Source organism: Phallusia mammillata, chromosome 2 (assembly GCF_965637545.1).
Source record: "Phallusia mammillata chromosome 2, kaPhaMamm4.hap1.1, whole genome shotgun sequence".
Classification (NCBI taxonomy): Eukaryota; Metazoa; Chordata; class Ascidiacea; order Phlebobranchia; family Ascidiidae; genus Phallusia; species Phallusia mammillata.
The window spans coordinates 6,543,039-6,559,067 of NC_137253.1; the positions used below are offsets into that span (position 1 = coordinate 6,543,039).

At 37.7% G+C, this 16,029-nt stretch overlaps 2 protein-coding genes across 2 annotated transcripts; one reads left to right on the forward strand and one right to left on the reverse strand.

Moving 5' to 3' along the window:
• Window positions 1–1,137: 1,137 nt before the first annotated feature.
• On the forward strand, window positions 1,138–5,430 carry LOC145212879 (uncharacterized). Its single transcript, XM_080081126.1, has 7 exons — window positions 1,138–1,255; window positions 1,750–1,938; window positions 2,855–3,014; window positions 3,672–3,801; window positions 4,040–4,193; window positions 4,549–4,659; window positions 5,231–5,430. The coding sequence occupies exons 1-7, from the start codon at window positions 1,138–1,140 to the stop codon at window positions 5,362–5,364; spliced, it is 996 nt and encodes a 331-aa protein (XP_079937252.1). The 3' UTR covers window positions 5,365–5,430.
• Window positions 5,431–6,802: 1,372 nt separating this feature from the next.
• Window positions 6,803–10,302, reverse strand: LOC145214795 (uncharacterized). Its single transcript, XM_080083399.1, has 5 exons — window positions 9,542–10,302; window positions 9,011–9,055; window positions 8,610–8,663; window positions 8,237–8,431; window positions 6,803–8,081 (listed from the first exon to the last, which is right to left on the reverse strand). Exons 1-5 carry the CDS (start codon window positions 9,729–9,731, stop codon window positions 8,044–8,046), a joined length of 522 nt encoding a protein of 173 aa, XP_079939525.1. The 5' UTR covers window positions 9,732–10,302; the 3' UTR covers window positions 6,803–8,043.
• Window positions 10,303–16,029: the final 5,727 nt, after the last annotated feature.

Here is a 16,029-nt window from a genome sequence, read left to right on the forward strand (position 1 = left end):
GTCCATACGTGCAAGGACAACAAGTCAACTACACTTGCGAAAATGGAAATCTTATCGGTCACAGCGACAACCTGTGTTTGGGTGATGATGTTTGGCTGGACACGGAAGGACCGATATGTTCACAAACAGGTTCACTTTATTCCTGTAAAATTTCTTAAAAAGGGGTTAAACCGCCGATGCCCAACTTCCCTACCCCAAATCTTTTTAGTTTTTTTTTACATGAAGAGAGCTAACGGATCGATTCAAACAAGCCTGTTTAAAATTATCAAAATTTCGGTTTCGTTTGTAATGTCACGTTACAAAAAACATCTATTATATCATAGTTCAAAATGCTTTGTGGGGAGCTTAGAATTTCGGTAAACAGATCGAAATGGGTTTGGTATTTCTGATCTAAGGCTAGTACAACCCCAACTTGTTTTATCTATTTTACTTTTGGCATTTGCACTAGTTCTAGACTGACAATGTCTTTGTAGGTGATTAACATTTTTCGTTTATACGACTTTCGTGTTAAACAATTTTATGCTTAAAGCACTTGTACTTCACTTCTGAAACGGTATTTTTGTGGGAGCTTAGATTGTGTTAATCTTCCAACGGACCCCAACGGCGTAAATACGCCAAGTGGAACCGACCACGACAACGGCACATTGGTGCAATACGGCTGCTCAGAAGGTTATTTACTGCTCCCACCAAAGAACAACACATGTGAAGAAGGTGTTTGGTCCGAGTCTGTGGCTGGCCAGTGCTTAAAAAGTAAGAACAGTTTAATTTTAGCGCAACAGAAAACATACAAACACACATATTGTTTCTATTTGAATATGATACGAAATATACATATATTTGTATGTACATATATTTGTACATAAAAAACTTTGGATGACTTCAGACTTAAAAATTTTTCAGTCTGAAACATTTATTACGGAACTTTTTTGGTAACCTCCAAATTTTAAGAAAGTTGTTTGGGTGCGATCTTTAACGCGAAAACTATCCCGATTGTATTCTAATACCCGAGACTCCCTAATTCGTAAAACGGTCCAAGATCTTGCACTGACGGTTTAGTGCTAAAACCAAGTTACAACGGTGACTTCGCTACTGGCTAAATATTATATATGTATTGAATAATAAAACGTCTGCTGTTAAATGACGCCACGACACGACACAACATACCGGCACCAAAAATCGTGCACACTTTACCGGGGCCAGGAGAGAACTGGTTCACAAAACACGAGGAAAAACTACGTCACGCGGCTTAAGCAAAGTAACCAATCACGACGCGCCACGAAAAATCACTGAAGCGGGGATGCGTTCGCATTTTATCCGTGTTAACAAGTATTAGGTAAAACAGGGTGAAAATATAACACCAGAAAACAAAAGCGGTAATACAAATCAAATGCAATAACTGGATGTTAAATCAGCGTGAGAACAAAGGTGCGAACTTATCAGTGTATAGTGGATTTTACATTTAAAAAAAACAGAAAGGTTATTTTGGTGTAGTGATGTAAGAAATATTAAACTTTATCCGATTTATAAATCAATACCGTCTAATTTCTAAGGCTTTTATTATTTGGGGACCTTTAAGTATTTTTTCATGTTTTTTTCAACAATGTGTCCTCCTTTTAGGGGTTGGAAATATAGTAGCCCTATACGTTTTCCGAATTGCCAAGAAAAAAGTTTGCCGATTTTTTATGTGCGATTTCCTTACTGGTGTGTATTGTGATCAGCAGTTACATTTTCACATTTGTCCATCAACAGCTTGTCCGTCTACACCTGTGCTGACAGGAGGAAACTTTACCACTCCCAACACGTCCAATCCTGTAGGAACGACGATCCAGTACATTTGCAATCCAGGATACATAAAATCAGGAACCGATGACACCAACGAGTGTATTGGAAACGGAGAATGGATGTACCCCACTGTAACAAATGTCTCGTGTCTATCTCGTAAGTAATCGAGTGTTTACAGTCGAAAATAGCTTAAGCAGCTTGGGAAGAATTGGGTCTGTACACGTTGCTAGTCTTTCGCGTTTCTTTTATAGTGTGCTTTGTTAAGATTTGCGAAACGTTTTTATGGGAGACTGAACAACACAAACTACAGGCCGCCAACGTTTGTCCAAAAAACCTTAACTGAAAACTTGCCTCCACTCCGCCTAAACTTATAAAATCATGCACCTACAAGCGTAAAACAATGTTTGGGTCAGGTTAAAACGACAAATATTTAACAACAGAGTTATATCAATGCACGAATTTTGATTGTCTGTAGATTTGCATTATCGGTCGTATTTAGCTACATAGCCGCAGGTTGTGCTTTAGACTATATGCTCCACATACGAATGGTACCAAGTTAATCTGTTTCGATAAACAAAGTGACCATTTACTGGAGCACTACTCTCTGTTTGTGTTTGGTAATCTCAGACAATCATAGTCGTGTTTATGTTACATTACATCGTCCGGTACCAAATTATTTTTCACCATTTTTTTTCCAAGAATGACTAAATGCTAACCGACATTTTACCTGGGAGACTGATTCTCTGTTTCTTGATTTTATGGGAAAAGGTCTTGCAATGTTTAGCGGGAAAACAGTTCGATACGGATTTTACCAATTCTTTTTTTTAATGTAAAAAAGGTCAAAAACTGGCGAAAACTTATTGTTTAATTAGAAGTTAACCAGATTTTAAAATATTTGTTTATTTGTAAAATAGGCTCGAATACCAGTGCTCCAGTAGCATGAATATTTTTCAACGTCCTTATAATAAAAAAACATTTCTGCACACTGAATACCGCAAATTAGCAGTCTATGTCAAGTGTTATCCATTAACGTGCGTTTATCTTTGACATAGATTTTTCTTGTTTTCTGCAGCCAAGTTACTCGCGATTTTCGATGGCAACAAGGAACTGGACCATTGTGTTGCACAGGAATTAAATTTACGTTCAAGTAACCCACATAAGCAGACTGCTGGTGGTGTGCTTACCCCTAAAAACTTCCCCATTTACTTCGATCAAATTGACAGATTCGTACAGTAAGATAAACTCATGTTTTGTCCTGTTCAATTCTTGCCTGCTACCAAAATAAATCCTAATCCAACTAACCACACAAAACAGTTCGAATGTAAAGTTTAAAACAATATTATTATTATTATATTGTTATTAATAATGTTATTTGCTTCAACATTTAATACTTTGTGGACTTGTACCTCCCTGCTCACCAATAAATAATGACAAGTTTTGTGATTAACGAATAACAGTATGGGTGGGACACAAAGGACAAATTTCCCACTTAACATCATAGAATATCCAGTTCGTCAGTTTGACTACACCGATGTGCGAAACTTTCCACTTTCACCCTTGTCTGTATACTTGTGTGTGTCACCATTAAAGGGAAAGATTTAGGGCATCCCTGAGAGCCATTGCGCCCCGGTTACGGAACGCTGGTCTAGGTCATTTTTTATTATTTAATTTTTAATAGCATGTAGTGTTGTAAGAGGGTGGCTTTCCTCCAGCCATACAGACAAAATCTAGTGTGTTATTTCAATTTTCATGCATAACAAGTGCATGTGCAAAAATGCAATACTTTGGATACGGGTGAACTCGGTTGGATTTGTCTGGAAAAAATTGAAGAAAAACAGTTTTCATTTCTTATAACTTGGTTACTAAATATTCAACTCTGTGATTTACAGACTCGGCGAATGGCTTTCGAAAAACAGCAACAGTTTGTTTGCAATCCACCAGCATTCGGGAACTTGTTCAGCCAGCAACAGTTTTTTTGATGTTGTTATGACTTTCAATGCAACTAACTATAAAACAGAGGTAGGATTCAGTATTGTTATATTTCAAGCAACATTGCTGTGTTTTACTTAATGTAACCAAAGTAACCGAAAAAGCACATAGACTTGAAATACTTTTTTTGTTTAACTAAACCTAAAAAACAATGCTTGTGCAATACACACCCCTTTGCTCCAGTAACAGATGCACAACAACTGCTATAAAAACATTCCAATCTAAAATTATCGTGTTTTAACTTATCATGTCTTAACATTCATTTCAGTTGGGCATGATGGAATATGCATGTAATGCGTGGTCTCTTTCGCTTGTCCTCACGTGTGCAATTAATCACCATTACGCTATTGGATCGGAGGCCGATGCAAATTACACTGTGATCTTCAGCGAGAATATCGTACCAGCAGCTAACTCTACATTGAGTAAGAATATTGTGCAAAGAATATAAAATACCTTTAAACAAATGCTTTTAATTTTGAGAATAATTGGCATATTTTGGGATATTGTGTCAGTTTATCACTATAAATTGCTTTAATTTTCAGCATAGACCCGTTTGTAAACTTCATTAAAATACAAAAAGATTTTTTTCGTTTCTATTTAACCAACTATAATGATGATTCTTCGTAAAAAATTAAAACATTTGTCCCCTTTCTGTATGTATGTAATAAGGGTTCTGGACCTCTTTTGCTACTTGTACATCGTTGTGCTGTTTTTAGTTTCCTAATTAACTTAGTGCTTAAGTGTCCATGCATGAAACTTAATTATGATTTTGTTCAGATTTTGGACGACTTGTGGCAGACAATTTCCGAACAAACAATCCCAACTTTAAGATCTTAACCGTGTCAGCTTTACCAAGCAATGACACCGACTATCAGGCAAACTTGGCATGTAAGTATTTTGTTTATTTTTTCTGTTAATTGTGGGTGAGCAAACAGACGTGTTAATTGATTTTGGCCGGACTACGTTACAGTTTCAACTATTTTTCACAATTCTTTTGTCTCAACGCAACAGATCATTGAGTACAATCAGCTAAGATGCGCTCATGCGGACCAGCAATCATGACACATTCATACATAAACTATAGTACGCCAGGCCCATTCCAGGCGAGATATCGAATCAGACAGTCGCGAAGCATCCCATGTAGCAGAATTAGGTTTTAAATTCGCATTGTTAAACTGTTTCAATAGTCTACATCGAGCATCACTTAGCAAAATGGCAAAACTTTAATGCTTACATTTCCTGTGTAAACAGTTAGTTGCTAATCATGCTTTCAAACGGCATACATGCCCGAGGGCGGCTGATTCGATTTTAAATCCTAATGTTTGACGATTTTGCAAACCTAGAAGGTTTTAAAGCAGTTTCGTGATTGCGTGTGTAACTAGTGTAGTGCTTTTAACTTTTCTGTTTCACTACTAGATCTAAACTAAAAATCCTACAACAAATTCCTTTTTGAACCCAGATCTCAGCCAGATTGCATGCGGATCTGGCGTCACTTCCGGATGCAAGTACTTTCTCGGTTCGATGTATGATGACGTGAACGCTGACGGAGTCTACGATTTCCTTCAAAAACTTGCAGTTGTGGACTTTAGTTGATCAATAACTTCTTGTCATATGGCAGATATTGTTTGCTGATGTTGCGCTGCCATAAAATGTAAACTATAATCGAAAAAAAAGTGTTTATTTCCAGATGTTGTTTTGGGTCAAGGTTTACTTGTAGAAAGGAAAAGTATGGAAGTTTTACAAAACAATTTTAAAGTTTTGCATAATACTACTTCATCACGCAGTAAATCCAGCTGATGGAGGTGAACTAAACTGTAAATTGTCGGTTTAAAAAAGTGCTTCATGGATTTCTGCACGGAGTAGGTAGACAGCCATACTAAAACACAGTAAAAGTGTAAACCTAAAGAAGATAAGATAAAATTCCTAAATTTTTAGAGCTTTTTGAATATTTAGACAAAAAAAATCAACAAGTGTAATATACAATACGTTTTACCACAAGTAAAGCTAATTTAATGTTGTTGGGTGAATCATTAAAAAACAGACCCACAAAAGTAGTTTACATTCTAAGCGCACTGAAAAAGATATGTTGTACATTCATGAAGTGTGGCCATATCGTGTATCTGTTGTAAAGATCTAATGCTGCCCGCATTTGTCATCAGTGCAGTCAAAATGCTTACACATATCTCTTGCCAGGTTAAAAAATTAATGCTGCGCATGAACTGGCGTTTGGTCATACCATGAACATCTGATGTTGCTCACATTGGTCCTCAGTGTACTTATATGTATGCCCAGACTCACTAATTTTTTTGTGGCGCTTAAACTGGCGTGTAAACTGGTGTTTGGGAACAACGTGTACGTCCAAGATTTCTTACAGTGGACCACAGTCTATTCTAGCTGTTTTTTTACAAACAAAATTCTTCAAAGGTCCGCCAAACGTCTGTGTTTGTGTGTGCTTAAACTGTTCACAGAAATAGAACATTGATTTGTGCTATGTGGATAATATCAACAAACAAACAGAAGTTGGTTTATACCGAGTTATGCAGAATGGTACCTATTTAGAGACGGTTTCATGTAACTTACAACATGCACATATTATTAAAGTAGAGAAGCGTATGCAAATAGTAATTGTGCAAGATTAAAACAGCTTCGTTAATCTCACTAACAAACTTGTCTGTTTTGCATTGCTCTTAAATAGCTATTATTAGACATATAGTGCAAAAAGGAATAGACCTTTCCACAATGAGTGAGACTTGTTTAAATACGACTGTATGAGAGAAACTGTTTAAATACGACTGTATTGCAACGAATAGCGGACGTACTCCAAATGCTCTCGACATGCAGATTTAAAACTCGACAGAAGTAGGAATTAAAATGTTAATAGGGAAAAAACTTAACATATAGGGGAAAGAACACTTTCAAGGGGCGTGTGTGTATGTAGCGAACACACTTTTCGCATACTTTCGATCATCACTGTTGTTATTAACCAGTTACACAATTTTTTGTGGTGATGATAATAGCAATTGTTAAACCCTACAAAGAAACTATTCCCTATGTAATGGTTCGGAACGAGATTTTTTTTTTGTAACATAATTTTTGTTAGCATAGGTAACGGTTTCTAACGACCACATAATGTTACAATTTTTGTTCGGAACATATTTTTTCAAGTCAACGAAAAACCGTTAGATGGAGGTAGAGGTCTGCAAATTTTAGCATTCAAACCGCACAGCTAAATTAATTTTATGTGTTTATTAGTTCGGAATTTTGATGAAGTGAAAGTTTTCAATGGGAAAATGGGGCTTAGGGATTCAACAACATTGTTGCAAAAGAACATTGGAAACATTCAATAGTAAAATGGGGCTTAGGGTTTCAGCAACAGAGTTGCAAAAAGAGCATGCAGCGATGAAAATAAATGATTAATTACAAAAAAAGGGAAGTGAACACCGAACATTGGAAACATTCAATAGTAAAATGGGGCTTAGGGCTTCAACAACAAAGTTGCAAAAATAGCATACAGTGATGAAAATAAATGATTAATTACAAAAAAAGGGAAGTGAACACCGAACATTGGAAACATTCAATAGTAAAATGGGGCTTAGGGATTCAACAACATTGTTGCAAAAAGAACATTGGAAACATTCAATAGTAAAATGGGGCTTAGGGCTTCAACAACAAAGTTGCAAAAATAGCATACAGTGATGAAAATAAATGATTAATTACAAAAAAAGGGAAGTGAACACCGAACATTGGAAACATTCAATAGTAAAATGGGGCTTAGGGATTCAACAACATTGTTGCAAAAAGAACATTGGAAACATTCAATAGTAAAATGGGGCTTAGGGCTTCAACAACATTGTTGCAAAAAGAACATTGGAAACATTCAATATTAAAATTGGGCTTCGGGCTTCAACAACATTGTTGCAAAAAGAACATACAGCGATGAAAATAAATGATTAAGCACAAAAATAATGAAAATGAACACTGAACATTGGAAACATTCACTAAGATAATAAGGTTAATGGCAATGCAAAACAGAAATGCAATGGGTTTAAGTTTCCAAAATAGCTTGGGACATGTAAAATGTAAGTAAATGTATGTTTGTTTTGCAGTCAATAAATTAGGTAATTTTAAAGCTGCATCACACACTATCAACTACAGTGAGAAATATGAATAGAAAATATAAGAATAGAAAAAAGTTATTTTACAGAATCAATGTAACTGCATGACATGTTATTTTAAATAATTTAGAAAAGTCTTCTCTTTTTTGGTGATGCTTCAAGAATCTGAGCTGCATTTTTCTTTAGTTGGTGTACCTGGAAGTAGACAAAAAAATATTAATATTTCTTGGAAAGATTGCAATTTTATATTATTTCATGTACGTTTAATGGGATGTCATTAGGCTGTTACAATTATCCTACTTGTATCTGGTATTACTAAGCTTTAAAAAGTTCAAGTCTAGTAAACTTACATAGCGACTGTTGGATTCTTTTAGCTTTGTAAAACAGCTTGTCTGCTGGCCACCTCGCTTTGCATAAACCACCTTCAGGAATTTGAGAGAAGTCTTTAAATTTCTTGTTGTCCAATGTTTTTAAGTCAGAGATTCGAAAAATTTGTAAAACTTCATTATCGTCCACAAACTGAACCATTATATACAATGATTCATCTGCAACATAATATAAATAATTGTAAATACAATTATAACTACCATGACTACGACAACTTCAATGCACTATGTTCAGAGGTAGTTCATGACAGCGATTGGTTGCAATCAAGTAAACTTGTCAGTTATTAAAATTGCATTGACATAAATAAAATACTAAAAGCAAAAAACGCAAGCCTACCAGTGCTGAGTTTTTGATTTTCTGACGTTGTGGTTGCGATTGTTTCTCCACTTTCTGTGACACAGTAAATGAAATTAGACAAGTATAATATTAAGTTAGTGCAAAATAAGCGTAACTCTAAAAATAACGAAGTCAATATATTTGACATAACAGTCAAAATTCTTGCAGAGTTTAGTTTAAAATTTCCTTCTTATGGCAGGAAGATGCTTGAGTTGTGACTCTTATGTCAAATTTATTGGCATTGCTGCTTTTGTATAATGTAATATAAAGTTAGATTACCCCAATGGTCGTTATGGAATGACTGTATAGGTGGCAGGCACACCATGTACAACTAGAGTGCTTACTTATAACATGTAAATGCCTGTCTAACATTGATTGTAGTATGTAAGTCATATACATACCAGATTCTGACGACTCCTGATCCGGTTGAGATTGAGATATATCTTCTGTACAAAACAAACAACTATTTAATATCAAATTAAAACATACTTATATCATCTAGAACAGTGATTCTCAATCTTATACGGACCGTGTACCACCTGACAACTTTTTTTATCACTGCGTACCACCTCCAAAACCTGTTTGAATGGATAGACCAAGAAATAGGCCCATTTTCTCGCCCTGACATAGTTTAGCATATTCCGTAATTTTAAAAGACTGTACAAGACACAAGTTTCGCCCAAACCAGGACTGATCAATCGGGTCAGTTAAGTTGCAATTTTAGTTCAGACTTAAATTAGGTATGATGGAGCTGCTCGCGTACCACCGGAAAAGTCCTGGCGTACCACTAGTGGTACGCGTACCACAGTTTGAGAACCACTGATCTAGAATATAATGATGAAAAGGTTTTAACTGACCAAATTGCGAAACAGAAACTATTGAAGAAAAATCCTGTTGGGTAGTTGAAAATGAATTAGTAAATGGGTGCTTACTTGAAACCACCTCCTCCATAGCCATCCTAGCTGTTTCAACAATTTCCAAAGGATGAGACAAGTCATACACCCGATTTGCGATTTCGATTGAGTGCCCCTCGGCCCTGGCAAATGCTTTTTGAACTTCTGCTGAAGCATCTCGCATTTTGGTTGTTATTACTTTTCTGACATCAGTTGCTGAAACTGCCATTTACGTTGATAGAAACCACTTTGAAAAGCCTATTGAATGTAATGGCTTCCATTTCAGCACCAGCAGTAACCAATGATGGAAAAGCTTGAGATTTCTCTCCCGGCTTATGTTTCAAAAAACCCCATGCATGGTCAGATGCAACCTTGAGGTGATCATATTCAAGTTTGGACAAAACAATGCAACCATGTCGATTTTGTTCTTTCTGCTTTTCAACTAAAATTGAAAAATTCCTTGGGCAGTTTCCTCTTTTCCCAACAGTTCATCTCGCCTCATTCCTCTAAATATTCCACCCCTGCATCTTAGTCTGCATATAACACGACAGAAAATGTCGCCCAACAAAAGCTCCAATTGTTTTTTTTTAAGTTTCCAAACTTAGTTTGACGGATCCTGTCCATTTCTTTTGTGATCTTGTTGTTGTTTTCATATTGCAAGATTTCTTTGGTGTGTCGAGATCCTTAAGCTTCTTTCTACTTTTTTCTTTTACATATTGTTCACGTTTCTCTTTCTGTTTCTTTCTGAATTTGTGGTAGATGACGCAACGGAGCGTAGGCTTTTACAGTGACAATAAGCGCTGAATCAGCAAGTTGCATATTGTTGACTCATCAATTATTGTCAAGACGTCCCATAGCTAGTTCAAAATGATTCTAAAGAATATATTCCTTTTTTTGCAACATTAGCTATAGCATTAACAAAAGTTGTAACAAAAGGTGTGTTACAAAACGATAAAATACTTTGGTTGGTAAATTATTGCTTCCATTCCAATCAAAATTACACACATCAAGGTACAATGAACATGACACAAAACAAACACGAAACAGTGATAGATTTCATCATTTTAATAGAATACATAACACATCACTAGATAACGTACACCCATATTTTGCACATGGCTTTATATGATTTTGTTAAAAGTGATCCTTTCTGTTGTTGTTCTAATCTTTGGCAATTTCTGTAGTTCATGCTTTGATTACATCTGTCGTAGAGTACTTGTTTTTAACCAGTGCACTTGAAACTTTTTTTCATACTTCTAAAGAAGTGAATATTTGATTGTGTGCTGAGAGGAATGCAGTGTTTACAGACTATCTAGTGCTACATTAGCGAATTTTTATGTGAACAGTAATGTTATGACGTAGAATATCAGTTCCAAAATTTAAGACTTAATGCAGCTGAGAAGCGCACATCGTCATCATTCGCAAGGAACGACCGTTAAAATTAAGGCGCGTTGACATACAGACAAGCACCTTTCGGTTATAAAACACGAACGGTTTGACATAAATTCAAACGGTTTTCACTGGCCAACTCCAAATTTCACTTAGATACAGCATGCAAAGTTATAGGTCATTCCAATGAGTGAATCGGAATTCAGAAGCGTACATCATCATTATTCGCAGGTCACGACCGTGAAAATTAAGGCGCGCTGACATACAGACAAGCACCTTTCGGTTATAAAACACGAACGGTTTGACATAAATTTAAACGGTTTTCACTGGCCAACTCCAAATTGCAGTCAGATGCAGCGTACAAAGTTTCAGGTCATTCCAATGAGTGAATCGGAATTCAGAAGCGTACATGCTCACTATTCGCAAGGAACGACCGTTAAAATTAAGGCGCGCTGACATCCAGACAAGCACTTTTCGGTTGTAAAGCACGAACGGTTTGACATAAATTCAAACGGTTTTCACTGGCCAACTCCGAATTGCACTCAGATACAGCATGCAAAGTTATAGGTCATTCCAATGAGTGAATCGGAATTCAGAAGCGTACATGCTCACTATTCGCAAGGAACGACCATTAAAATTAAGGCGCGCTGACATCCAGACAAGCACTTTTCGGTTATAAAGCACGAACGGTTTGACATAAATTCAAACGGTTTTCACTGGCCAACTCCGAATTGCACTCAGATACAGCATGCAAAGTTATAGGTCATTCCAATGAGTGAATCGGAATTCAGAAGCGTACATGGTCATTATTCGCAAGGAACGACCGTTAAAATTAAGGCGCGCTGACATACACACAAGCACCTTTCGGTTATAAAACACGAACGGTTTGACATAAATTCAAACGGTTTTCACTGGCCAACTCCAAATTTCACTTAGATACAGCATGCAAAGTTATAGGTCATTCCAATGAGTGAATCGGAATTCAGAAGCGTACATCATCATTATTCGCAGGTCACGACCGTGAAAATTAAGGCGCGCTGACATACAGACAAGCACCTTTCGGTTATAAAACACGAACGGTTTGACATAAATTTAAACGGTTTTCACTGGCCAACTCCAAATTGCAGTCAGATGCAGCGTACAAAGTTTCAGGTCATTCCAATGAGTGAATCGGAATTCAGAAGCGTACATGCTCACTATTCGCAAGGAACGACCATTAAAATTAAGGCGCGCTGACATCCAGACAAGCACTTTTCGGTTATAAAGCACGAACGGTTTGACATAAATTCAAACGGTTTTCACTGGCCAACTCCGAATTGCACTCAGATACAGCATGCAAAGTTATAGGTCATTCCAATGAGTGAATCGGAATTCAGAAGCGTACATGCTCACTATTCGCAAGGAACGACCGTTAAAATTAAGGCGCGCTGACATACACACAAGCACCTTTCGGTTATAAAACACGAACGGTTTGACATAAATTCAAACGGTTTTCACTGGCCAACTCCAAATTTCACTTAGATACAGCATGCAAAGTTATAGGTCATTCCAATGAGTGAATCGGAATTCAGAAGCGTACATCATCATTATTCGCAGGTCACGACCGTGAAAATTAAGGCGCGCTGACATACAGACAAGCACCTTTCGGTTATAAAACACGAACGGTTTGACATAAATTTAAACGGTTTTCACTGGCCAACTCCAAATTGCAGTCAGATGCAGCGTACAAAGTTTCAGGTCATTCCAATGAGTGAATCGGAATTCAGAAGCGTACATGGTCATTATTCGCAAGGAACGACCGTTAAAATTAAGGCGCGCTGACATACACACAAGCACCTTTCGGTTATAAAACACGAACGGTTTGACATAAATTCAAACGGTTTTCACTGGCCAACTCCAAATTTCACTTAGATACAGCATGCAAAGTTATAGGTCATTCCAATGAGTGAATCGGAATTCAGAAGCGTACATCATCATTATTCGCAGGTCACGACCGTTAAAATTAAGGCGCGCTGACATACAGACAAGCACCTTTCGGTTATAAAACACGAACGGTTTGACACAAATTTAAACGGTTTTCACTGGCCAACTCCAAATTGCAGTCAGATGCAGCGTACAAAGTTTCAGGTCATTCCAATGAGTGAATCGGAATTCAGAAGCGTACATGCTCACTATTCGCAAGGAACGACCGTTAAAATTAAGGCGCGCTGACATACAGACAAGCACCTTTCGGTTATAAAACACGAACGGTTTGACATAAATTCAAACGGTTTTCACTAGTCATCTACAAATTGCACTCAGATGCAGCGTACAAAGTTTCAGGTCATTCCAATGAGTGAATCGGAATTCAGAAGCGTACATGGTCATTATTCGCAAGGAACGACCGTTAAAATTAAGGCGCGCTGACATACACACAAGCACCTTTCGGTTATAAAACACGAACGGTTTGACATAAATTCAAACGGTTTTCACTGGCCAACTCCAAATTTCACTTAGATACAGCATGCAAAGTTATAGGTCATTCCAATGAGTGAATCGGAATTCAGAAGCGTACATCATCATTATTCGCAGGTCACGACCGTGAAAATTAAGGCGCGCTGACATACAGACAAGCACCTTTCGGTTATAAAACACGAACGGTTTGACATAAATTTAAACGGTTTTCACTGGCCAACTCCAAATTGCAGTCAGATGCAGCGTACAAAGTTTCAGGTCATTCCAATGAGTGAATCGGAATTCAGAAGCGTACATGCTCACTATTCGCAAGGAACGACCATTAAAATTAAGGCGCGCTGACATCCAGACAAGCACTTTTCGGTTATAAAGCACGAACGGTTTGACATAAATTCAAACGGTTTTCACTGGCCAACTCCGAATTGCACTCAGATACAGCATGCAAAGTTATAGGTCATTCCAATGAGTGAATCGGAATTCAGAAGCGTACATGCTCACTATTCGCAAGGAACGACCGTTAAAATTAAGGCGCGCTGACATACACACAAGCACCTTTCGGTTATAAAACACGAACGGTTTGACATAAATTCAAACGGTTTTCACTGGCCAACTCCAAATTTCACTTAGATACAGCATGCAAAGTTATAGGTCATTCCAATGAGTGAATCGGAATTCAGAAGCGTACATCATCATTATTCGCAGGTCACGACCGTGAAAATTAAGGCGCGCTGACATACAGACAAGCACCTTTCGGTTATAAAACACGAACGGTTTGACATAAATTTAAACGGTTTTCACTGGCCAACTCCAAATTGCAGTCAGATGCAGCGTACAAAGTTTCAGGTCATTCCAATGAGTGAATCGGAATTCAGAAGCGTACATCATCATTATTCGCAAGGAACGACCGTTAAAATTAAGGCGCGCTGACATACACACAAGCACTTTTCGGTTATAAAACACGAACGGTTTGACATAAATTCAAACGGTTTTCACTGGCCAACTCCAAATTTCACTTAGATACAGCATGCAAAGTTATAGGTCATTCCAATGAGTGAATCGGAATTCAGAAGCGTACATGCTCACTATTCGCAAGGAACGACCATTAAAATTAAGGCGCGCTGACATCCAGACAAGCACTTTTCGGTTATAAAGCACGAACGGTTTGACATAAATTCAAACGGTTTTCACTGGCCAACTCCGAATTGCACTCAGATACAGCATGCAAAGTTATAGGTCATTCCAATGAGTGAATCGGAATTCAGAAGCGTACATGGTCATTATTCGCAAGGAACGACCGTTAAAATTAAGGCGCGCTGACATACACACAAGCACCTTTCGGTTATAAAACACGAACGGTTTGACATAAATTCAAACGGTTTTCACTGGCCAACTCCAAATTTCACTTAGATACAGCATGCAAAGTTATAGGTCATTCCAATGAGTGAATCGGAATTCAGAAGCGTACATCATCATTATTCGCAGGTCACGACCGTGAAAATTAAGGCGCGCTGACATACAGACAAGCACCTTTCGGTTATAAAACACGAACGGTTTGACACAAATTTAAACGGTTTTCACTGGCCAACTCCAAATTGCAGTCAGATGCAGCGTACAAAGTTTCAGGTCATTCCAATGAGTGAATCGGAATTCAGAAGCGTACATGCTCACTATTCGCAAGGAACGACCGTTAAAATTAAGGCGCGCTGACATACAGACAAGCACTTTTCGGTTATAAAACACGAACGGTTTGACATAAATTCAAACGGTTTTCACTAGTCATCTACAAATTGCACTCAGATGCAGCGTACAAAGTTTCAGGTCATTCCAATGAGTGAATCGGAATTCAGAAGCGTACATGGTCATTATTCGCAAGGAACGACCGTTAAAATTAAGGCGCGCTGACATACAGACAAGCACCTTTCGGTTATAAAACACGAACGGTTTGACATAAATTTAAACGGTTTTCACTGGCCAACTCCAAATTGCAGTCAGATGCAGCGTACAAAGTTTCAGGTCATTCCAATGAGTGAATCGGAATTCAGAAGCGTACATGCTCACTATTCGCAAGGAACGACCGTTAAAATTAAGGCGCGCTGACATCCAGACAAGCACTTTTCGGTTATAAAGCACGAACGGTTTGACATAAATTCAAACGGTTTTCACTGGCCAACTCCAAATTGCAGTCAGATGCAGCGTACAAAGTTTCAGGTCATTCCAATGAGTGAATCGGAATTCAGAAGCGTACATGGTCATTATTCGCAAGGAACGACCGTTAAAATTAAGGCGCGCTGACATACACACAAGCACCTTTCGGTTATAAAACACGAACGGTTTGACATAAATTCAAACGGTTTTCACTGGCCAACTCCAAATTTCACTTAGATACAGCATGCAAAGTTATAGGTCATTCCAATGAGTGAATCGGAATTCAGAAGCGTACATCATCATTATTCGCAGGTCACGACCGTGAAAATTAAGGCGCGCTGACATACAGACAAGCACTTTTCGGTTATAAAACACGAACGGTTTGACATAAATTTAAACGGTTTTCACTGGCCAACTCCAAATTGCAGTCAGATGCAGCGTACAAAGTTTCAGGTCATTCCAATGAGTGAATCGGAATTCAGAAGCGTACATGCTCACTATTCGCAAGGAACGACCATTAAAATTAAGGCGCGCTGACA

Bases quoted from the DNA above. Each gene is read 5' to 3' on its own strand.
- LOC145212879 (XM_080081126.1), top strand. From the start codon at position 1,138: ATGACGCCACGACACGACACAACATACCGGCACCAAAAATCGTGCACA. The intron at 4,194-4,548 runs GTAAGAATATTG...GATTTTGTTCAG, and splicing joins AGCAGCTAACTCTACATTGA to ATTTTGGACGACTTGTGGCA. The intron at 4,660-5,230 runs GTAAGTATTTTG...TTTTGAACCCAG, and splicing joins CTATCAGGCAAACTTGGCAT to ATCTCAGCCAGATTGCATGC.
- LOC145214795 (XM_080083399.1), bottom strand. From the start codon at position 9,731: ATGGCAGTTTCAGCAACTGATGTCAGAAAAGTAATAACAACCAAAATG. The intron at 8,432-8,609 runs GTAGGCTTGCGT...ATTATGTTGCAG, and splicing joins AAATCAAAAACTCAGCACTG to ATGAATCATTGTATATAATG. The intron at 8,082-8,236 runs GTAAGTTTACTA...GTCTACTTCCAG, and splicing joins AAGAATCCAACAGTCGCTAT to GTACACCAACTAAAGAAAAA.